Below are 19,060 nucleotides of genomic sequence, written 5' to 3'. Positions count from 1 at the left end.
TTTCAATAATATACATATAGAGCTTGTGTGAAGAGTGTGATTATTGTGTGTGCATATATGTAAAAACAAAAATGTAGTTTCTAGTAGTATACCGTTTATTTCGTTTCTAAATTAAGTAAAATTCTGCTTTCTGAATTATAATAAATTATATCTAGTTTCTAAGGCTACGATCGATCATTACGGTACTATTTCAAATTTTATTCTCTTTTTTTGTTCAAGAAATTGTGGTCCTGAAAAGGACCGATTGTATAGTTGAAGTACAGGCTGTACAAAAATAATTTTAACCGCCGAAGCCGTATAGAGTGCGTCCCTGTCTCTTCAGAGCATAAACAACATCCATGGCCGTCACTGTCTTCCTTTTGGCGTGTTCGGTGTAGGTGACGGCGTCACGAATAACGTTCTCCAAGAACACTTTCAGGACTCCACGAGTTTCCTCGTAGATAAGACCAGAGATGCGCTTCACACCGCCACGACGAGCCAAACGGCGAATAGCTGGCTTTGTAATACCCTGGATGTTATCACGCAAGACTTTGCGATGACGCTTGGCGCCACCTTTTCCCAAGCCCTTGCCACCTTTACCACGACCAGTCATTTTTCAATCTTTTTCTTTTTATATTAACACACTGCACGAAAGTCACTGAAGAACTAATTTTGTCAGATCGGTGCGCTGCTCTTTATACCGATTCAATGAGAATACGAAGAGTTCCGAGCGATATATTTTTCTCGCTCTTCCGAAACCCGATTGATCGAAATGGCATGTTGTTCTATCTCCCTCTTTTCAACCCTCGGCGTTTCTGGTATATAAAGAGGTAGCGCAACGGGCAGCACGTTTATTGTGTTTTTAGAGGCGCGAAGAGAACAGTGAATTTGGAAATTAAAATGGCTCGTACAAAGCAGACTGCTCGTAAATCGACTGGTGGCAAGGCGCCACGCAAACAACTGGCTACAAAGGCCGCACGGAAGAGTGCTCCAGCCACCGGAGGAGTAAAGAAGCCCCATCGCTATCGTCCCGGAACTGTGGCTCTCCGTGAAATCCGTCGCTACCAGAAGAGTACCGAGTTGTTGATCCGCAAGCTGCCATTCCAGCGGTTGGTGCGTGAAATAGCTCAGGACTTCAAGACAGATTTGCGCTTCCAGAGCTCGGCTGTGATGGCTTTGCAGGAAGCTAGCGAAGCCTATCTGGTTGGTCTGTTTGAAGATACCAATTTGTGCGCCATTCATGCCAAGCACGTTACTATTATGCCCAAAGACATCCAGCTGGCTCGTCGTATCCGTGGAGAGCGCGCTTAAATTGAATAATTGTCAATTGGAAGCCCATATATTTAAAAAAAAATCGGTCCTTTTCAGGACCACAATGTTATTTTCAATGAGATTTGAGTACCTATTGATATATAACCCAAAAGAATTAGTTTTAAGATTTGGAAGGCAAAGAAAAATATATTTAATAAATGTATAGCAAAATATATATATGTTTTTATTTAGAGCACTCTTTACAGAATATTAATATTAGCATTTATCTGTTTAAGTCATAAATTAGTAAATATGTATATAAAGAAAAACTTAAAATATGTCAAACAAAAAAAATTAAAATTTTATAAGAAATGATATTATTTAATATACAAATTTCTATTATGCATTTTAAAATTAACTAAGAGTTTGTATTATATTAGAAGATTATTATTTATTAAGTGAAAACTAAAGTAAAGGTTATTTTTTGAAGGCTATTATAACTGGTAATTATAGTTCAATGTGAGACTTTCACTGGAATACATAGCCAAATATAAAAAATATGAATTACTTCCAGAATGTAAAATAGAGAAGATTTATTAGAAAAAACAAAACAATTTAAAATTATATTCTTTTAGAAAAACTATATTTTTTAGTACCAAAACAGTTTCTTTATGTCAAATGAAAGCGCACATTTTATCCAGGAAAGGGTCATTTTAAAAGCTATATTTAAGTATGAGTATTATATAAAAATAAAATTATTATTTGCATAACTGGTAGTTGAAAGTTCAATTTATAACATTCATTTGTATATCAACAATAATACAATCATTTTATATTTTTAACGATGTTTTAATGTAAAATATTTAAGATATTAACGTAAACGTGCACTTTCGAGTACTCAATAAAAAGCAACCGATCTATATACGGCAATTGAAAAAAGTTTTTATTAAATTTTGAATATTTAAGAATAAAACGCAATTTAAAAAAATCAACATTATATCATTTTAAGAATGAAATAGTAAAAAATAATTACACCCTTCGAAAAAACATTTGTAACACAAATGAACTGTGCCAAACACATAGTCAAACTGCTCTCCTCCTCGATTCTCATCCGAGCAAGGGACTTTGGATGTGCGGTCGCGGGCTATTTTTTGCATAAAAAAAAGTTTATTTCTGTGAATAAAAATTTAAAAATGTCCGATTCAGCAGTAGCTACATCCGCGTCTCCTGTGGCAGCTCCACCTGCACCGGTTGAGAAGAAAGTAACAGCCAAAAAGGCAACGGGCTCCGCTGCCACAAAGGCGAAGAAGACCACTGCACCACCATCGCATCCGCCAACTCAACAAATGGTAGACGCTTCAATAAAGAATTTGAAGGAGCGTGGGGGCTCGTCCCTCCTAGCAATCAAGAAGTACATTACTGCCACGTACAAATGCGATGCTCAGAAGCTGGCTCCTTTCATCAAGAAGTACCTGAAGTCTGCCGTTGCCAACGGTAAGCTGATCCAGACGAAGGGAAAGGGTGCTTCTGGTTCGTTTAAACTGTCAGCTTCTGCCAAGAAGGAGCCCAAGCCAAAGCCTTCTTCTGTTGAGAAAAAAACTAAAACCAAGAAGGTATCCACCAAGAAGACCGGAGCCACCACTAAAAAGGCCGCCGGAGCTGCCGACAAGAAGCCCAAAACTAAAAAAGCCGTGGCTACTAAGAAGACCGCTGAAAAGAAAAAGACCGAGAAGGCCAAGGCAAAGGACGCTAAGAAATCTGGTAACGTTAAGGCAAAAGCAGTAGCATCAAAGGTGAAGCCATCATCAGCCAAACCAAAGGCAGCTAAAGCCCCAAAGGCTAAACCAGCTGCATCTGCTAAGCCCAAAAAGACTGTGAAGAAAGCCGCTGCTCCTGCTACCGCAAAGAAGCCAAAAGCTAAGACCACGGCAGCAAAAAAATAAATTGTAATAATGTGCATTAAAATTGCACATGTTTGCAATCGAAATTTTAGATTTCGAAATCTAAAATTAAATTAAACAAGCCCTTTTCAGGGCTACAAGATATGTTTTAAAGAGAAAGAAATTATCAATTTTTTTCAACTTGACTTTTTAGGAGAGTATCTTAAAAACAATACTGGATTCGAAATTGCAATAGAAAATTTGAAAATTTGATTGCATGCCTATGCAATGTACGCCTGTACATAAAAAATATCAATTATTTAATGTAATATAGAAAAACGACGCCCAGCATCATTCTACTCGTTTGTTTATGAAGGTATAACTAATAATAATAAAAATAATAAAAGTCTACTATGGTAGGTAAGGTAAGGTTAAGATGTTTATTTATTTACTAATGTGTTTCTTAAAAAATGGTGTTTCTTTAAGAATTAATAAGAAATTATTTTATTGTCTTCTATTAAAAATTTGGTGTTCTTTGATAAAATGATGTTGTGGCCCTGAAAAGGGCCTTTTTGGATCATTCTGCCCAGCAAGCGAGCAATCTACTTGGAGCTTGTATACTTAGTGACAGCCTTGGTTCCTTCACTAACGGCATGCTTGGCCAACTCTCCAGGCAGGAGAAGACGAACAGCCGTTTGGATTTCCCGACTGGTGATGGTCGAGCGCTTGTTGTAATGAGCCAGACGCGAAGCCTCAGCAGCAATACGCTCAAAGATATCGTTTACGAAGCTGTTCATTATACTCATAGCTTTAGACGAAATTCCAGTGTCAGGGTGAACCTGCTTCAGAACCTTGTAGATGTAAATAGCATAGCTTTCCTTCCTCTTGCGCTTCTTCTTCTTATCATTCTTGGTTATATTTTTCTGAGCTTTGCCAGCCTTCTTGGCTGCCTTTCCACTGGTTTTCGGCGGCATAGTTACTTTCAAATTCACTTCACTTCACAATAATATTTGCGCCCAACAGCCGTTCGGCTTAGTACTTTTATTCGAGCAAGGTTTTCAGGTCCACTTTTAAAAAATTTCATCAGAAACGACCTACCCCCAACTGAAAGCAGGGATAAAGGCATAAGTATAAATTGGTGGTCCATAGTTCGCCACCATTATTCGTGTGTGAAGTGAATTATCGTAAAGTAAAAAAAAATGTCTGGTCGTGGCAAGGGTGGAAAAGTGAAGGGAAAGGCAAAGTCCCGATCGAATCGTGCTGGTCTTCAGTTCCCCGTCGGACGTATTCACCGTCTGCTCCGCAAAGGCAACTATGCTGAACGCGTTGGTGCCGGCGCTCCTGTTTACCTGGCTGCCGTTATGGAATACCTGGCAGCTGAAGTTCTCGAGTTAGCTGGCAATGCTGCCCGTGATAACAAGAAGACTAGGATTATTCCCCGTCATCTCCAGTTGGCTATTCGCAATGACGAGGAGTTGAACAAGCTGCTCTCTGGTGTCACCATAGCTCAGGGTGGCGTGTTGCCCAACATCCAGGCTGTGCTTTTGCCCAAGAAGACCGAGAAGAAGGCCTAAACGCTTAATTACGGCCCTGAATACAGAATACTTGTACATAAACACATTTATAAACCCAAACGTCCTTTTCAGGACGACCACACTTTTTCAAAAGAATATAAATTTTCAACTACAAGATTAGCACTAGTTTACATTACAATAACAAAATGTATAAACAATATATTAACAAGAATAAAAGCGAAAACATTTTTGTCGCTATTATGAATGATTGAAATAAAATGAAAGAAAACCACGTTGAATGTAAATTTCACTTAAAATCATTCAAGAATTTTCAATAATATACATATAGAGCTTGTGTGAAGAGTGTGATTATTGTGTGTGCATATATGTAAAAACAAAAATGTAGTTTCTAGTAGTATACCGTTTATTTCGTTTCTAAATTAAGTAAAATTCTGCTTTCTGAATTATAATAAATTATATCTAGTTTCTAAGGCTACGATCGATCATTACGGTACTATTTCAAATTTTATTCTCTTTTTTTGTTCAAGAAATTGTGGTCCTGAAAAGGACCGATTGTATAGTTGAAGTACAGGCTGTACAAAAATAATTTTAACCGCCGAAGCCGTATAGAGTGCGTCCCTGTCTCTTCAGAGCATAAACAACATCCATGGCCGTCACTGTCTTCCTTTTGGCGTGTTCGGTGTAGGTGACGGCGTCACGAATAACGTTCTCCAAGAACACTTTCAGGACTCCACGAGTTTCCTCGTAGATAAGACCAGAGATGCGCTTCACACCGCCACGACGAGCCAAACGGCGAATAGCTGGCTTTGTAATACCCTGGATGTTATCACGCAAGACTTTGCGATGACGCTTGGCGCCACCTTTTCCCAAGCCCTTGCCACCTTTACCACGACCTGTCATTTTTCAATCTTTTTCTTTTTATATTAACACACTGCACGAAAGTCACTGAAGAACTAATTTTGTCAGATCGGTGCGCTGCTCTTTATACCGATTCAATGAGAATACGAAGAGTTCCGAGCGATATATTTTTCTCGCTCTTCCGAAACCCGATTGATCGAAATGGCATGTTGTTCTATCTCCCTCTTTTCAACCCTCGGCGTTTCTGGTATATAAAGAGGTAGCGCAACGGGCAGCACGTTTATTGTGTTTTTAGAGGCGCGAAGAGAACAGTGAATTTGGAAATTAAAATGGCTCGTACAAAGCAGACTGCTCGTAAATCGACTGGTGGCAAGGCGCCACGCAAACAACTGGCTACAAAGGCCGCACGGAAGAGTGCTCCAGCCACCGGAGGAGTAAAGAAGCCCCATCGCTATCGTCCCGGAACTGTGGCTCTCCGTGAAATCCGTCGCTACCAGAAGAGTACCGAGTTGTTGATCCGCAAGCTGCCATTCCAGCGGTTGGTGCGTGAAATAGCTCAGGACTTCAAGACAGATTTGCGCTTCCAGAGCTCGGCTGTGATGGCTTTGCAGGAAGCTAGCGAAGCCTATCTGGTTGGTCTGTTTGAAGATACCAATTTGTGCGCCATTCATGCCAAGCGCGTTACTATTATGCCCAAAGACATCCAGCTGGCTCGTCGTATCCGTGGAGAGCGCGCTTAAATTGAATAATTGTCAATTGGAAGCCCATATATTTAAAAAAAAATCGGTCCTTTTCAGGACCACAATGTTATTTTCAATGAGATTTGAGTACCTATTGATATATAACCCAAAAGAATTAGTTTTTAGATTTGGAAGGCAAAGAAAAATATATTTAATAAATGTATAGCAAAATATATATATGTTTTTATTTAGAGCACTCTTTACAGAATATTAATATTAGCATTTAGCTGTTTAAGTCATAAATTGGTAAATATATAAAGAAAAACTTAAAATATGTCGAACAAAAAAAATTAAAATTTTATAAGAAATGATATTATTTAATATACAAATTTCTATTATGCATTTTAAAATTAACTAAGAGTTTGTATTATATTAGAAGATTATTATTTATTAAGTGAAAACTAAAGTAAAGGTTATTTTTTGAAGGCTATTATAACTGGTAATTATAGTTCAATGTGAGACTTTCACTGGTATACATAGCCAAATATAAAAAATATGAATTACTTCCAGAATGTAAAATAGAGAAGATTTATTAGAAAAAACAAAACAATTTAAAATTATATTCTTTTAGAAAAACTATATTTTTTAGTACCAAAACAGTTTCTTTATGTCAAATGAAAGCGCACATTTTATCCAGGAAAGGGTCATTTTAAAAGCTATATTTAAGTATGAGTATTATATAAAAATAAAATTATTATTTGCATAACTGGTAGTTGAAAGTTCAATTTATAACATTCATTTGTATATCAACAATAATACAATCATTTTATATTTTTAACGATGTTTTAATGTAAAATATTTAAGATATTAACGTAAACGTGCACTTTCGAGTACTCAATAAAAAGCAACCGATCTATATACGGCAATTGAAAAAAGTTTTTATTAAATTTTGAATATTTAAGAATAAAACGCAATTTAAAAAAATCAACATTATATCATTTTAAGAATGAAATAGTAAAAAATAATTACACCCTTCGAAAAAACATTTGTAACACAAATGAACTGTGCCAAACACATAGTCAAACTGCTCTCCTCCTCGATTCTCATCCGAGCAAGGGACTTTGGATGTGCGGTCGCGGGCTATTTTTTGCATAAAAAAAAGTTTATTTCTGTGAATAAAAATTTAAAAATGTCCGATTCAGCAGTAGCTACATCCGCGTCTCCTGTGGCAGCTCCACCTGCACCGGTTGAGAAGAAAGTAACAGCCAAAAAGGCAACGGGCTCCGCTGCCACAAAGGCGAAGAAGACCACTGCACCACCATCGCATCCGCCAACTCAACAAATGGTAGACGCTTCAATAAAGAATTTGAAGGAGCGTGGGGGCTCGTCCCTCCTAGCAATCAAGAAGTACATTACTGCCACGTACAAATGCGATGCTCAGAAGCTGGCTCCTTTCATCAAGAAGTACCTGAAGTCTGCCGTTGCCAACGGTAAGCTGATCCAGACGAAGGGAAAGGGTGCTTCTGGTTCGTTTAAACTGTCAGCTTCTGCCAAGAAGGAGCCCAAGCCAAAGCCTTCTTCTGTTGAGAAAAAAACTAAAACCAAGAAGGTATCCACCAAGAAGACCGGAGCCACCACTAAAAAGGCCGCCGGAGCTGCCGACAAGAAGCCCAAAACTAAAAAAGCCGTGGCTACTAAGAAGACCGCTGAAAAGAAAAAGACCGAGAAGGCCAAGGCAAAGGACGCTAAGAAATCTGGTAACGTTAAGGCAAAAGCAGTAGCATCAAAGGTGAAGCCATCATCAGCCAAACCAAAGGCAGCTAAAGCCCCAAAGGCTAAACCAGCTGCATCTGCTAAGCCCAAAAAGACTGTGAAGAAAGCCGCTGCTCCTGCTACCGCAAAGAAGCCAAAAGCTAAGACCACGGCAGCAAAAAAATAAATTGTAATAATGTGCATTAAAATTGCACATGTTTGCAATCGAAATTTTAGATTTCGAAATCTAAAATTAAATTAAACAAGCCCTTTTCAGGGCTACAAGATATGTTTTAAAGAGAAAGAAATTATCAATTTTTTTCAACTTGACTTTTTAGGAGAGTATCTTAAAAACAATACTGGATTCGAAATTGCAATAGAAAATTTGAAAATTTGATTGCATGCCTATGCAATGTACGCCTGTACATAAAAAATATCAATTATTTAATGTAATATAGAAAAACGACGCCCAGCATCATTCTACTCGTTTGTTTATGAAGGTATAACTAATAATAATAAAAATAATAAAAGTCTACTATGGTAGGTAAGGTAAGGTTAAGATGTTTATTTATTTACTAATGTGTTTCTTAAAAAATGGTGTTTCTTTAAGAATTAATAAGAAATTATTTTATTGTCTTCTATTAAAAATTTGGTGTTCTTTGATAAAATGATGTTGTGGCCCTGAAAAGGGCCTTTTTGGATCATTCTGCCCAGCAAGCGAGCAATCTACTTGGAGCTTGTATACTTAGTGACAGCCTTGGTTCCTTCACTAACGGCATGCTTGGCCAACTCTCCAGGCAGGAGAAGACGAACAGCCGTTTGGATTTCCCGACTGGTGATGGTCGAGCGCTTGTTGTAATGAGCCAGACGCGAAGCCTCAGCAGCAATACGCTCAAAGATATCGTTTACGAAGCTGTTCATTATACTCATAGCTTTAGACGAAATTCCAGTGTCAGGGTGAACCTGCTTCAGAACCTTGTAGATGTAAATAGCATAGCTTTCCTTCCTCTTGCGCTTCTTCTTCTTATCATTCTTGGTTATATTTTTCTGAGCTTTGCCAGCCTTCTTGGCTGCCTTTCCACTGGTTTTCGGCGGCATAGTTACTTTCAAATTCACTTCACTTCACAATAATATTTGCGCCCAACAGCCGTTCGGCTTAGTACTTTTATTCGAGCAAGGTTTTCAGGTCTACTTTTAAAAAATTTCATCAGAAACGACCTACCCCCAACTGAAAGCAGGGATAAAGGCATAAGTATAAATTGGTGGTCCATAGTTCGCCACCATTATTCGTGTGTGAAGTGAATTATCGTAAAGTAAAAAAAAATGTCTGGTCGTGGCAAGGGTGGAAAAGTGAAGGGAAAGGCAAAGTCCCGATCGAATCGTGCTGGTCTTCAGTTCCCCGTCGGACGTATTCACCGTCTGCTCCGCAAAGGCAACTATGCTGAACGCGTTGGTGCCGGCGCTCCTGTTTACCTGGCTGCCGTTATGGAATACCTGGCAGCTGAAGTTCTCGAGTTAGCTGGCAATGCTGCCCGTGATAACAAGAAGACTAGGATTATTCCCCGTCATCTCCAGTTGGCTATTCGCAATGACGAGGAGTTGAACAAGCTGCTCTCTGGTGTCACCATAGCTCAGGGTGGCGTGTTGCCCAACATCCAGGCTGTGCTTTTGCCCAAGAAGACCGAGAAGAAGGCCTAAACGCTTAATTACGGCCCTGAATACAGAATACTTGTACATAAACACATTTATAAACCCAAACGTCCTTTTCAGGACGACCACACTTTTTCAAAAGAATATAAATTTTCAACTACAAGATTAGCACTAGTTTACATTACAATAACAAAATGTATAAACAATATATTAACAAGAATAAAAGCGAAAACATTTTTGTCGCTATTATGAATGATTGAAATAAAATGAAAGAAAACCACGTTGAATGTAAATTTCACTTAAAATCATTCAAGAATTTTCAATAATATACATATAGAGCTTGTGTGAAGAGTGTGATTATTGTGTGTGCATATATCTAAAAAAAAAAAATGTAGTTTCTAGTAGTATACCGTTTATTTCGTTTCTAAATTAAGTAAAATTCTGCTTTCTGAATTATAATATATTATATCTAGTTTCTAAGGCTACGATCGATCATTACGGTACTATTTCAAATTTTATTCTCTTTTTTTGTTCAAGAAATTGTGGTCCTGAAAAGGACCGATTGTATAGTTGAAGTACAGGCTGTACAAAAATAATTTTAACCGCCGAAGCCGTATAGAGTGCGTCCCTGTCTCTTCAGAGCATAAACAACATCCATGGCCGTCACTGTCTTCCTTTTGGCGTGTTCGGTGTAGGTGACGGCGTCACGAATAACGTTCTCCAAGAACACTTTCAGGACTCCACGAGTTTCCTCGTAGATAAGACCAGAGATGCGCTTCACACCGCCACGACGAGCCAAACGGCGAATAGCTGGCTTTGTAATACCCTGGATGTTATCACGCAAGACTTTGCGATGACGCTTGGCGCCACCTTTTCCCAAGCCCTTGCCACCTTTACCACGACCTGTCATTTTTCAATCTTTTTCTTTTTATATTAACACACTGCACGAAAGTCACTGAAGAACTAATTTTGTCAGATCGGTGCGCTGCTCTTTATACCGATTCAATGAGAATACGAAGAGTTCCGAGCGATATATTTTTCTCGCTCTTCCGAAACCCGATTGATCGAAATGGCATGTTGTTCTATCTCCCTCTTTTCAACCCTCGGCGTTTCTGGTATATAAAGAGGTAGCGCAACGGGCAGCACGTTTATTGTGTTTTTAGAGGCGCGAAGAGAACAGTGAATTTGGAAATTAAAATGGCTCGTACAAAGCAGACTGCTCGTAAATCGACTGGTGGCAAGGCGCCACGCAAACAACTGGCTACAAAGGCCGCACGGAAGAGTGCTCCAGCCACCGGAGGAGTAAAGAAGCCCCATCGCTATCGTCCCGGAACTGTGGCTCTCCGTGAAATCCGTCGCTACCAGAAGAGTACCGAGTTGTTGATCCGCAAGCTGCCATTCCAGCGGTTGGTGCGTGAAATAGCTCAGGACTTCAAGACAGATTTGCGCTTCCAGAGCTCGGCTGTGATGGCTTTGCAGGAAGCTAGCGAAGCCTATCTGGTTGGTCTGTTTGAAGATACCAATTTGTGCGCCATTCATGCCAAGCACGTTACTATTATGCCCAAAGACATCCAGCTGGCTCGTCGTATCCGTGGAGAGCGCGCTTAAATTGAATAATTGTCAATTGGAAGCCCATATATTTAAAAAAAAATCGGTCCTTTTCAGGACCACAATGTTATTTTCAATGAGATTTGAGTACCTATTGATATATAACCCAAAAGAATTAGTTTTAAGATTTGGAAGGCAAAGAAAAATATATTTAATAAATGTATAGCAAAATATATATATGTTTTTATTTAGAGCACTCTTTACAGAATATTAATATTAGCATTTATCTGTTTAAGTCATAAATTAGTAAATATGTATATAAAGAAAAACTTAAAATATGTCAAACAAAAAAAATTAAAATTTTATAAGAAATGATATTATTTAATATACAAATTTCTATTATGCATTTTAAAATTAACTAAGAGTTTGTATTATATTAGAAGATTATTATTTATTAAGTGAAAACTAAAGTAAAGGTTATTTTTTGAAGGCTATTATAACTGGTAATTATAGTTCAATGTGAGACTTTCACTGGAATACATAGCCAAATATAAAAAATATGAATTACTTCCAGAATGTAAAATAGAGAAGATTTATTAGAAAAAACAAAACAATTTAAAATTATATTCTTTTAGAAAAACTATATTTTTTAGTACCAAAACAGTTTCTTTATGTCAAATGAAAGCGCACATTTTATCCAGGAAAGGGTCATTTTAAAAGCTATATTTAAGTATGAGTATTATATGAAAATAAAATTATTATTTGCATAACTGGTAGTTGAAAGTTCAATTTATAACATTCATTTGTATATCAACAATAATACAATCATTTTATATTTTTAACGATGTTTTAATGTAAAATATTTAAGATATTAACGTAAACGTGCACTTTCGAGTACTCAATAAAAAGCAACCGATCTATATACGGCAATTGAAAAAAGTTTTTATTAAATTTTGAATATTTAAGAATAAAACGCAATTTAAAAAAATCAACATTATATCATTTTAAGAATGAAATAGTAAAAAATAATTACACCCTTCGAAAAAACATTTGTAACACAAATGAACTGTGCCAAACACATAGTCAAACTGCTCTCCTCCTCGATTCTCATCCGAGCAAGGGACTTTGGATGTGGGGTCGCGGGCTATTTTTTGCATAAAAAAAGTTTATTTCTGTGAATAAAAATTTAAAAATGTCCGATTCAGCAGTAGCTACATCCGCGTCTCCTGTGGCAGCTCCACCTGCACCGGTTGAGAAGAAAGTAACAGCCAAAAAGGCAACGGGCTCCGCTGCCACAAAGGCGAAGAAGACCACTGCACCACCATCGCATCCGCCAACTCAACAAATGGTAGACGCTTCAATAAAGAATTTGAAGGAGCGTGGGGGCTCGTCCCTCCTAGCAATCAAGAAGTACATTACTGCCACGTACAAATGCGATGCTCAGAAGCTGGCTCCTTTCATCAAGAAGTACCTGAAGTCTGCCGTTGCCAACGGTAAGCTGATCCAGACGAAGGGAAAGGGTGCTTCTGGTTCGTTTAAACTGTCAGCTTCTGCCAAGAAGGAGCCCAAGCCAAAGCCTTCTTCTGTTGAGAAAAAAACTAAAACCAAGAAGGTATCCACCAAGAAGACCGGAGCCACCACTAAAAAGGCCGCCGGAGCTGCCGACAAGAAGCCCAAAACTAAAAAAGCCGTGGCTACTAAGAAGACCGCTGAAAAGAAAAAGACCGAGAAGGCCAAGGCAAAGGACGCTAAGAAATCTGGTAACGTTAAGGCAAAAGCAGTAGCATCAAAGGTGAAGCCATCATCAGCCAAACCAAAGGCAGCTAAAGCCCCAAAGGCTAAACCAGCTGCATCTGCTAAGCCCAAAAAGACTGTGAAGAAAGCCGCTGCTCCTGCTACCGCAAAGAAGCCAAAAGCTAAGACCACGGCAGCAAAAAAATAAATTGTAATAATGTGCATTAAAATTGCACATGTTTGCAATCGAAATTTTAGATTTCGAAATCTAAAATTAAATTAAACAAGCCCTTTTCAGGGCTACAAGATATGTTTTAAAGAGAAAGAAATTATCAATTTTTTTCAACTTGACTTTTTAGGAGAGTATCTTAAAAACAATACTGGATTCGAAATTGCAATAGAAAATTTGAAAATTTGGTTGCATGCCTATGCAATGTACGCCTGTACATAAAAAATATCAATTATTTAATGTAATATAGAAAAACGACGCCCAGCATCATTCTACTCGTTTGTTTATGAAGGTATAACTAATAATAATAAAAATAATAAAAGTCTACTATGGTAGGTAAGGTAAGGTTAAGATGTTTATTTATTTACTAATGTGTTTCTTAAATGGTGTTTCTTTAAGAATTAATAAGAAATTATTTTATTGTCTTCTATTAAAAATTTGGTGTTCTTTGATAAAATGATGTTGTGGCCCTGAAAAGGGCCTTTTTGGATCATTCTGCCCAGCAAGCGAGCAATCTACTTGGAGCTTGTATACTTAGTGACAGCCTTGGTTCCTTCACTAACGGCATGCTTGGCCAACTCTCCAGGCAGGAGAAGACGAACAGCCGTTTGGATTTCCCGACTGGTGATGGTCGAGCGCTTGTTGTAATGAGCCAGACGCGAAGCCTCAGCAGCAATACGCTCAAAGATATCGTTTACGAAGCTGTTCATTATACTCATAGCTTTAGACGAAATTCCAGTGTCAGGGTGAACCTGCTTCAGAACCTTGTAGATGTAAATAGCATAGCTTTCCTTCCTCTTGCGCTTCTTCTTCTTATCATTCTTGGTTATATTTTTCTGAGCTTTGCCAGCCTTCTTGGCTGCCTTTCCACTGGTTTTCGGCGGCATAGTTACTTTCAAATTCACTTCACTTCACAATAATATTTGCGCCCAACAGCCGTTCGGCTTAGTACTTTTATTCGAGCAAGGTTTTCAGGTCTACTTTTAAAAAATTTCATCAGAAACGACCTACCCCCAACTGAAAGCAGGGATAAAGGCATAAGTATAAATTGGTGGTCCATAGTTCGCCACCATTATTCGTGTGATAGCATGTTGTTCTATCTCCCTCTTTTCAACCCTCGGCGTTTCTGGTATATAAAGAGGTAGCGCAACGGGCAGCACGTTTATTGTGTTTTTAGAGGCGCGAAGAGAACAGTGAATTTGGAAATTAAAATGGCTCGTACAAAGCAGACTGCTCGTAAATCGACTGGTGGCAAGGCGCCACGCAAACAACTGGCTACAAAGGCCGCACGGAAGAGTGCTCCAGCCACCGGAGGAGTAAAGAAGCCCCATCGCTATCGTCCCGGAACTGTGGCTCTCCGTGAAATCCGTCGCTACCAGAAGAGTACCGAGTTGTTGATCCGCAAGCTGCCATTCCAGCGGTTGGTGCGTGAAATAGCTCAGGACTTCAAGACAGATTTGCGCTTCCAGAGCTCGGCTGTGATGGCTTTGCAGGAAGCTAGCGAAGCCTATCTGGTTGGTCTGTTTGAAGATACCAATTTGTGCGCCATTCATGCCAAGCGCGTTACTATTATGCCCAAAGACATCCAGCTGGCTCGTCGTATCCGTGGAGAGCGCGCTTAAATTGAATAATTGTCAATTGGAAGCCCATATATTTAAAAAAAAATCGGTCCTTTTCAGGACCACAATGTTATTTTCAATGAGATTTGAGTACCTATTGATATATAACCCAAAAGAATTAGTTTTAAGATTTGGAAGGCAAAGAAAAATATATTTAATAAATGTATAGCAAAATATATATATGTTTTTATTTAGAGCACTCTTTACAGAATATTAATATTAGCATTTATCTGTTTAAGTCATAAATTAGTAAATATGTATATAAAGAAAAACTTAAAATATGTCAAACAAAAAAAATTAAAATTTTATAAGAAATGATATTATTTAATATACAAATTTCTATTATGCATTTTAAAATTAACTAAGAGTTTGTATTATATTAGAAGATTATTATTTATTAAGTGAAAACTAAAGTAAAGGTTATTTTTTGAAGGCTATTATAACTGGTAATTATAGTTCAATGTGAGACTTTCACTGGAATACATAGCCAAATATAAAAAATATGAATTACTTCCAGAATGTAAAATAGAGAAGATTTATTAGAAAAAACAAAACAATTTAAAATTATATTCTTTTAGAAAAACTATATTTTTTAGTACCAAAACAGTTTCTTTATGTCAAATGAAAGCGCACATTTTATCCAGGAAAGGGTCATTTTAAAAGCTATATTTAAGTATGAGTATTATATGAAAATAAAATTATTATTTGCATAACTGGTAGTTGAAAGTTCAATTTATAACATTCATTTGTATATCAACAATAATACAATCATTTTATATTTTTAACGATGTTTTAATGTAAAATATTTAAGATATTAACGTAAACGTGCACTTTCGAGTACTCAATAAAAAGCAACCGATCTATATACGGCAATTGAAAAAAGTTTTTATTAAATTTTGAATATTTAAGAATAAAACGCAATTTAAAAAAATCAACATTATATCATTTTAAGAATGAAATAGTAAAAAATAATTACACCCTTCGAAAAAACATTTGTAACACAAATGAACTGTGCCAATCACATAGTCAAACTGCTCTCCTCCTCGATTCTCATCCGAGCAAGGGACTTTGGATGTGGGGTCGCGGGCTATTTTTTGCATAAAAAAAGTTTATTTCTGTGAATAAAAATTTAAAAATGTCCGATTCAGCAGTAGCTACATCCGCGTCTCCTGTGGCAGCTCCACCTGCACCGGTTGAGAAGAAAGTAACAGCCAAAAAGGCAACGGGCTCCGCTGCCACAAAGGCGAAGAAGACCACTGCACCACCATCGCATCCGCCAACTCAACAAATGGTAGACGCTTCAATAAAGAATTTGAAGGAGCGTGGGGGCTCGTCCCTCCTAGCAATCAAGAAGTACATTACTGCCACGTACAAATGCGATGCTCAGAAGCTGGCTCCTTTCATCAAGAAGTACCTGAAGTCTGCCGTTGCCAACGGTAAGCTGATCCAGACGAAGGGAAAGGGTGCTTCTGGTTCGTTTAAACTGTCAGCTTCTGCCAAGAAGGAGCCCAAGCCAAAGCCTTCTTCTGTTGAGAAAAAAACTAAAACCAAGAAGGTATCCACCAAGAAGACCGGAGCCACCACTAAAAAGGCCGCCGGAGCTGCCGACAAGAAGCCCAAAACTAAAAAAGCCGTGGCTACTAAGAAGACCGCTGAAAAGAAAAAGACCGAGAAGGCCAAGGCAAAGGACGCTAAGAAATCTGGTAACGTTAAGGCAAAAGCAGTAGCATCAAAGGTGAAGCCATCATCAGCCAAACCAAAGGCAGCTAAAGCCCCAAAGGCTAAACCAGCTGCATCTGCTAAGCCCAAAAAGACTGTGAAGAAAGCCGCTGCTCCTGCTACCGCAAAGAAGCCAAAAGCTAAGACCACGGCAGCAAAAAAATAAATTGTAATAATGTGCATTAAAATTGCACATGTTTGCAATCGAAATTTTAGATTTCGAAATCTAAAATTAAATTAAACAAGCCCTTTTCAGGGCTACAAGATATGTTTTAAAGAGAAAGAAATTATCAATTTTTTTCAACTTGACTTTTTAGGAGAGTATCTTAAAAACAATACTGGATTCGAAATTGCAATAGAAAATTTGAAAATTTGGTTGCATGCCTATGCAATGTACGCCTGTACATAAAAAATATCAATTATTTAATGTAATATAGAAAAACGACGCCCAGCATCATTCTACTCGTTTGTTTATGAAGGTATAACTAATAATAATAAAAATAATAAAAGTCTACTATGGTAGGTAAGGTAAGGTTAAGATGTTTATTTATTTACTAATGTGTTTCTTAAAAAATGGTGTTTCTTTAAGAATTAATAAGAAATTATTTTATTGTCTTCTATTAAAAATTTGGTGTTCTTTGATAAAATGATGTTGTGGCCCTGAAAAGGGCCTTTTTGGATCATTCTGCCCAGCAAGCGAGCAATCTACTTGGAGCTTGTATACTTAGTGACAGCCTTGGTTCCTTCACTAACGGCATGCTTGGCCAACTCTCCAGGCAGGAGAAGACGAACAGCCGTTTGGATTTCCCGACTGGTGATGGTCGAGCGCTTGTTGTAATGAGCCAGACGCGAAGCCTCAGCAGCAATACGCTCAAAGATATCGTTTACGAAGCTGTTCATTATACTCATAGCTTTAGACGAAATTCCAGTGTCAGGGTGAACCTGCTTCAGAACCTTGTAGATGTAAATAGCATAGCTTTCCTTCCTCTTGCGCTTCTTCTTCTTATCATTCTTGGTTATATTTTTCTGAGCTTTGCCAGCCTTCTTGGCTGCCTTTCCACTGGTTTTCGGCGGCATAGTTACTTTCAAATTCACTTCACTTCACAATAATATTTGCGCCCAACAGCCGTTCGGCTTAGTACTTTTATTCGAGCAAGGTTTTCAGGTCCACTTTTAAAAAATTTCATCAGAAACGACCTACCCCCAACTGAAAGCAGGGATAAAGGCATAAGTATAAATTGGTGGTCCATAGTTCGCCACCATTATTCGTGTGTGAAGTGAATTATCGTAAAGTAAAAAAAAATGTCTGGTCGTGGCAAGGGTGGAAAAGTGAAGGGAAAGGCAAAGTCCCGATCGAATCGTGCTGGTCTTCAGTTCCCCGTCGGACGTATTCACCGTCTGCTCCGCAAAGGCAACTATGCTGAACGCGTTGGTGCCGGCGCTCCTGTTTACCTGGCTGCCGTTATGGAATACCTGGCAGCTGAAGTTCTCGAGTTAGCTGGCAATGCTGCCCGTGATAACAAGAAGACTAGGATTATTCCCCGTCATCTCCAGTTGGCTATTCGCAATGACGAGGAGTTGAACAAGCTGCTCTCTGGTGTCACCATAGCTCAGGGTGGCGTGTTGCCCAACATCCAGGCTGTGCTTTTGCCCAAGAAGACCGAGAAGAAGGCCTAAACGCTTAATTACGGCCCTGAATACAGAATACTTGTACATAAACACATTTATAAACCCAAACGTCCTTTTCAGGACGACCACACTTTTTCAAAAGAATATAAATTTTCAACTACAAGATTAGCACTAGTTTACATTACAATAACAAAATGTATAAACAATATATTAACAAGAATAAAAGCGAAAACATTTTTGTCGCTATTATGAATGATTGAAATAAAATGAAAGAAAACCACGTTGAATGTAAATTTCACTTAAAATCATTCAAGAATTTTCAATAATATACATATAGAGCTTGTGTGAAGAGTGTGATTATTGTGTGTGCATATATGTAAAAACAAAAATGTAGTTTCTAGTAGTATACCGTTTATTTCGTTTCTAAATTAAGTAAAATTCTGCTTTCTGAATTATAATAAATTATATCTAGTTTCTAAGGCTACGATCGATCATTACGGTACTATTTCAAATTTTATTCTCTTTTTTTGTTCAAGAAATTGTGGTCCTGAAAAGGACCGATTGTATAGTTGAAGTACAGGCTGTACAAAAATAATTTTAACCGCCGAAGCCGTATAGAGTGCGTCCCTGTCTCTTCAGAGCATAAACAACATCCATGGCCGTCACTGTCTTCCTTTTGGCGTGTTCGGTGTAGGTGACGGCGTCACGAATAACGTTCTCCAAGAACACTTTCAGGACTCCACGAGTTTCCTCGTAGATAAGACCAGAGATGCGCTTCACACCGCCACGACGAGCCAAACGGCGAATAGCTGGCTTTGTAATACCCTGGATGTTATCACGCAAGACTTTGCGATGACGCTTGGCGCCACCTTTTCCCAAGCCCTTGCCACCTTTACCACGACCTGTCATTTTTCAATCTTTTTCTTTTTATATTAACACACTGCACGAAAGTCACTGAAGAACTAATTTTGTCAGATCGGTGCGCTGCTCTTTATAC

The 19,060-nt window shown here is 38.1% G+C and overlaps 17 protein-coding genes across 17 annotated transcripts; 11 read left to right on the top strand and 6 right to left on the bottom strand.

Moving 5' to 3' along the window:
• Positions 1-228: 228 nt before the first annotated feature.
• On the bottom strand, positions 229-5,625 carry LOC116655699. The gene is made up of 3 exons (XM_044718205.1): positions 5,239-5,625; positions 3,761-4,089; positions 229-595 (listed from the first exon to the last, which is right to left on the bottom strand). The coding sequence occupies exons 1-3, from the start codon at positions 5,543-5,545 to the stop codon at positions 281-283; spliced, it is 951 nt and encodes a 316-aa protein (XP_044574140.1). The 5' UTR covers positions 5,546-5,625; the 3' UTR covers positions 229-280.
• On the top strand, positions 794-1,349 carry LOC116655711 (histone H3-like). Its single transcript, XM_032453578.1, has one exon. The coding sequence runs from the start codon at positions 880-882 to the stop codon at positions 1,288-1,290; it is 411 nt and encodes a 136-aa protein (XP_032309469.1). The 5' UTR covers positions 794-879; the 3' UTR covers positions 1,291-1,349.
• LOC116655709 (histone H1-like) lies at positions 2,345-3,262 on the top strand. Its single transcript, XM_032453576.1, has one exon. It carries the CDS (start codon positions 2,424-2,426, stop codon positions 3,171-3,173), a length of 750 nt encoding a protein of 249 aa, XP_032309467.1. The 5' UTR covers positions 2,345-2,423; the 3' UTR covers positions 3,174-3,262.
• LOC116655712 (histone H2B) lies at positions 3,667-4,152 on the bottom strand. The gene has a single exon (XM_032453579.2). The coding sequence runs from the start codon at positions 4,082-4,084 to the stop codon at positions 3,713-3,715; it is 372 nt and encodes a 123-aa protein (XP_032309470.1). The 5' UTR covers positions 4,085-4,152; the 3' UTR covers positions 3,667-3,712.
• On the top strand, positions 4,236-4,755 carry LOC6504919 (histone H2A). Its single transcript, XM_001964777.4, has one exon. It carries the CDS (start codon positions 4,310-4,312, stop codon positions 4,682-4,684), a length of 375 nt encoding a protein of 124 aa, XP_001964813.1. The 5' UTR covers positions 4,236-4,309; the 3' UTR covers positions 4,685-4,755.
• A 121-nt stretch (positions 5,626-5,746) lies between the features above and the next one.
• On the top strand, positions 5,747-7,888 carry LOC116655710 (histone H3). Its single transcript, XM_032453577.2, has one exon. It carries the CDS (start codon positions 5,833-5,835, stop codon positions 6,241-6,243), a length of 411 nt encoding a protein of 136 aa, XP_032309468.1. The 5' UTR covers positions 5,747-5,832; the 3' UTR covers positions 6,244-7,888.
• On the top strand, positions 7,373-8,211 carry LOC116655701 (histone H1-like). The gene has a single exon (XM_032453565.2). It carries the CDS (start codon positions 7,373-7,375, stop codon positions 8,120-8,122), a length of 750 nt encoding a protein of 249 aa, XP_032309456.1. The 3' UTR covers positions 8,123-8,211.
• A 404-nt stretch (positions 8,212-8,615) lies between these two features.
• On the bottom strand, positions 8,616-9,104 carry LOC116655707 (histone H2B). Its single transcript, XM_032453572.2, has one exon. It carries the CDS (start codon positions 9,031-9,033, stop codon positions 8,662-8,664), a length of 372 nt encoding a protein of 123 aa, XP_032309463.1. The 5' UTR covers positions 9,034-9,104; the 3' UTR covers positions 8,616-8,661.
• Positions 9,105-9,184: 80 nt separating this feature from the next.
• On the top strand, positions 9,185-9,704 carry LOC6504947 (histone H2A). Its single transcript, XM_001964772.4, has one exon. It carries the CDS (start codon positions 9,259-9,261, stop codon positions 9,631-9,633), a length of 375 nt encoding a protein of 124 aa, XP_001964808.1. The 5' UTR covers positions 9,185-9,258; the 3' UTR covers positions 9,634-9,704.
• A 427-nt stretch (positions 9,705-10,131) lies between these two features.
• On the bottom strand, positions 10,132-19,052 carry LOC6504301. The gene is made up of 4 exons (XM_044718204.1): positions 18,666-19,052; positions 17,159-17,516; positions 13,660-13,966; positions 10,132-10,498 (listed from the first exon to the last, which is right to left on the bottom strand). The coding sequence occupies exons 1-4, from the start codon at positions 18,970-18,972 to the stop codon at positions 10,184-10,186; spliced, it is 1,287 nt and encodes a 428-aa protein (XP_044574139.1). The 5' UTR covers positions 18,973-19,052; the 3' UTR covers positions 10,132-10,183.
• On the top strand, positions 10,697-11,252 carry LOC6504302 (histone H3-like). The gene has a single exon (XM_032453570.1). It carries the CDS (start codon positions 10,783-10,785, stop codon positions 11,191-11,193), a length of 411 nt encoding a protein of 136 aa, XP_032309461.1. The 5' UTR covers positions 10,697-10,782; the 3' UTR covers positions 11,194-11,252.
• On the top strand, positions 12,273-13,164 carry LOC116655703 (histone H1-like). Its single transcript, XM_032453567.1, has one exon. The coding sequence runs from the start codon at positions 12,326-12,328 to the stop codon at positions 13,073-13,075; it is 750 nt and encodes a 249-aa protein (XP_032309458.1). The 5' UTR covers positions 12,273-12,325; the 3' UTR covers positions 13,076-13,164.
• On the bottom strand, positions 13,566-14,051 carry LOC6496741 (histone H2B). Its single transcript, XM_032453575.2, has one exon. It carries the CDS (start codon positions 13,981-13,983, stop codon positions 13,612-13,614), a length of 372 nt encoding a protein of 123 aa, XP_032309466.1. The 5' UTR covers positions 13,984-14,051; the 3' UTR covers positions 13,566-13,611.
• Positions 14,222-14,745, top strand: LOC6496740 (histone H3). Its single transcript, XM_001967852.4, has one exon. The coding sequence runs from the start codon at positions 14,308-14,310 to the stop codon at positions 14,716-14,718; it is 411 nt and encodes a 136-aa protein (XP_001967888.2). The 5' UTR covers positions 14,222-14,307; the 3' UTR covers positions 14,719-14,745.
• On the top strand, positions 15,798-16,689 carry LOC116655704 (histone H1-like). The gene has a single exon (XM_032453568.1). It carries the CDS (start codon positions 15,851-15,853, stop codon positions 16,598-16,600), a length of 750 nt encoding a protein of 249 aa, XP_032309459.1. The 5' UTR covers positions 15,798-15,850; the 3' UTR covers positions 16,601-16,689.
• LOC116655708 (histone H2B) lies at positions 17,094-17,579 on the bottom strand. The gene has a single exon (XM_032453574.2). It carries the CDS (start codon positions 17,509-17,511, stop codon positions 17,140-17,142), a length of 372 nt encoding a protein of 123 aa, XP_032309465.1. The 5' UTR covers positions 17,512-17,579; the 3' UTR covers positions 17,094-17,139.
• Positions 17,663-18,182, top strand: LOC116655706 (histone H2A). The gene has a single exon (XM_032453571.2). The coding sequence runs from the start codon at positions 17,737-17,739 to the stop codon at positions 18,109-18,111; it is 375 nt and encodes a 124-aa protein (XP_032309462.1). The 5' UTR covers positions 17,663-17,736; the 3' UTR covers positions 18,112-18,182.
• Positions 19,053-19,060: the final 8 nt, after the last annotated feature.

The sequence above is a fragment of the Drosophila ananassae genome, unplaced genomic scaffold, assembly GCF_017639315.1.
Source record: "Drosophila ananassae strain 14024-0371.13 unplaced genomic scaffold, ASM1763931v2 tig00000205, whole genome shotgun sequence".
Taxonomy (NCBI): Eukaryota; Metazoa; Arthropoda; class Insecta; order Diptera; family Drosophilidae; genus Drosophila; species Drosophila ananassae.
Note: the sequence above shows the minus strand (reverse complement) of the source record. Positions and strands in the feature narration are given on the sequence as shown.

Excerpts from the sequence above, each read along its gene's own strand:
- LOC6504301 (XM_044718204.1), bottom strand. The coding sequence starts at position 18,972 with ATGACAGGTCGTGGTAAAGGTGGCAAGGGCTTGGGAAAAGGTGGCGCC. Across the intron at positions 17,517-18,665 it reads CACTCTATACGGCTTCGGCG|TAACTATGCCGCCGAAAACC; the intron begins GTTAAAATTATT and ends TGAATTTGAAAG. Across the intron at positions 10,499-13,659 it reads GAGAGTTGGCCAAGCATGCC|AAAATGACAGGTCGTGGTAA; the intron begins GTTAGTGAAGGA and ends GAAAAAGATTGA.
- LOC116655708 (XM_032453574.2), bottom strand. The coding sequence starts at position 17,511 with ATGCCGCCGAAAACCAGTGGAAAGGCAGCCAAGAAGGCTGGCAAAGCT.
- LOC116655709 (XM_032453576.1), top strand. The coding sequence starts at position 2,424 with ATGTCCGATTCAGCAGTAGCTACATCCGCGTCTCCTGTGGCAGCTCCA.
- LOC116655704 (XM_032453568.1), top strand. The coding sequence starts at position 15,851 with ATGTCCGATTCAGCAGTAGCTACATCCGCGTCTCCTGTGGCAGCTCCA.
- LOC116655701 (XM_032453565.2), top strand. The coding sequence starts at position 7,373 with ATGTCCGATTCAGCAGTAGCTACATCCGCGTCTCCTGTGGCAGCTCCA.
- LOC116655711 (XM_032453578.1), top strand. The coding sequence starts at position 880 with ATGGCTCGTACAAAGCAGACTGCTCGTAAATCGACTGGTGGCAAGGCG.
- LOC6504919 (XM_001964777.4), top strand. The coding sequence starts at position 4,310 with ATGTCTGGTCGTGGCAAGGGTGGAAAAGTGAAGGGAAAGGCAAAGTCC.
- LOC6496741 (XM_032453575.2), bottom strand. The coding sequence starts at position 13,983 with ATGCCGCCGAAAACCAGTGGAAAGGCAGCCAAGAAGGCTGGCAAAGCT.
- LOC116655710 (XM_032453577.2), top strand. The coding sequence starts at position 5,833 with ATGGCTCGTACAAAGCAGACTGCTCGTAAATCGACTGGTGGCAAGGCG.
- LOC116655707 (XM_032453572.2), bottom strand. The coding sequence starts at position 9,033 with ATGCCGCCGAAAACCAGTGGAAAGGCAGCCAAGAAGGCTGGCAAAGCT.
- LOC6496740 (XM_001967852.4), top strand. The coding sequence starts at position 14,308 with ATGGCTCGTACAAAGCAGACTGCTCGTAAATCGACTGGTGGCAAGGCG.
- LOC6504302 (XM_032453570.1), top strand. The coding sequence starts at position 10,783 with ATGGCTCGTACAAAGCAGACTGCTCGTAAATCGACTGGTGGCAAGGCG.
- LOC116655712 (XM_032453579.2), bottom strand. The coding sequence starts at position 4,084 with ATGCCGCCGAAAACCAGTGGAAAGGCAGCCAAGAAGGCTGGCAAAGCT.
- LOC6504947 (XM_001964772.4), top strand. The coding sequence starts at position 9,259 with ATGTCTGGTCGTGGCAAGGGTGGAAAAGTGAAGGGAAAGGCAAAGTCC.
- LOC116655699 (XM_044718205.1), bottom strand. The coding sequence starts at position 5,545 with ATGACAGGTCGTGGTAAAGGTGGCAAGGGCTTGGGAAAAGGTGGCGCC. Across the intron at positions 4,090-5,238 it reads CACTCTATACGGCTTCGGCG|TAACTATGCCGCCGAAAACC; the intron begins GTTAAAATTATT and ends TGAATTTGAAAG. Across the intron at positions 596-3,760 it reads GAGAGTTGGCCAAGCATGCC|AAAATGACTGGTCGTGGTAA; the intron begins GTTAGTGAAGGA and ends GAAAAAGATTGA.
- LOC116655703 (XM_032453567.1), top strand. The coding sequence starts at position 12,326 with ATGTCCGATTCAGCAGTAGCTACATCCGCGTCTCCTGTGGCAGCTCCA.
- LOC116655706 (XM_032453571.2), top strand. The coding sequence starts at position 17,737 with ATGTCTGGTCGTGGCAAGGGTGGAAAAGTGAAGGGAAAGGCAAAGTCC.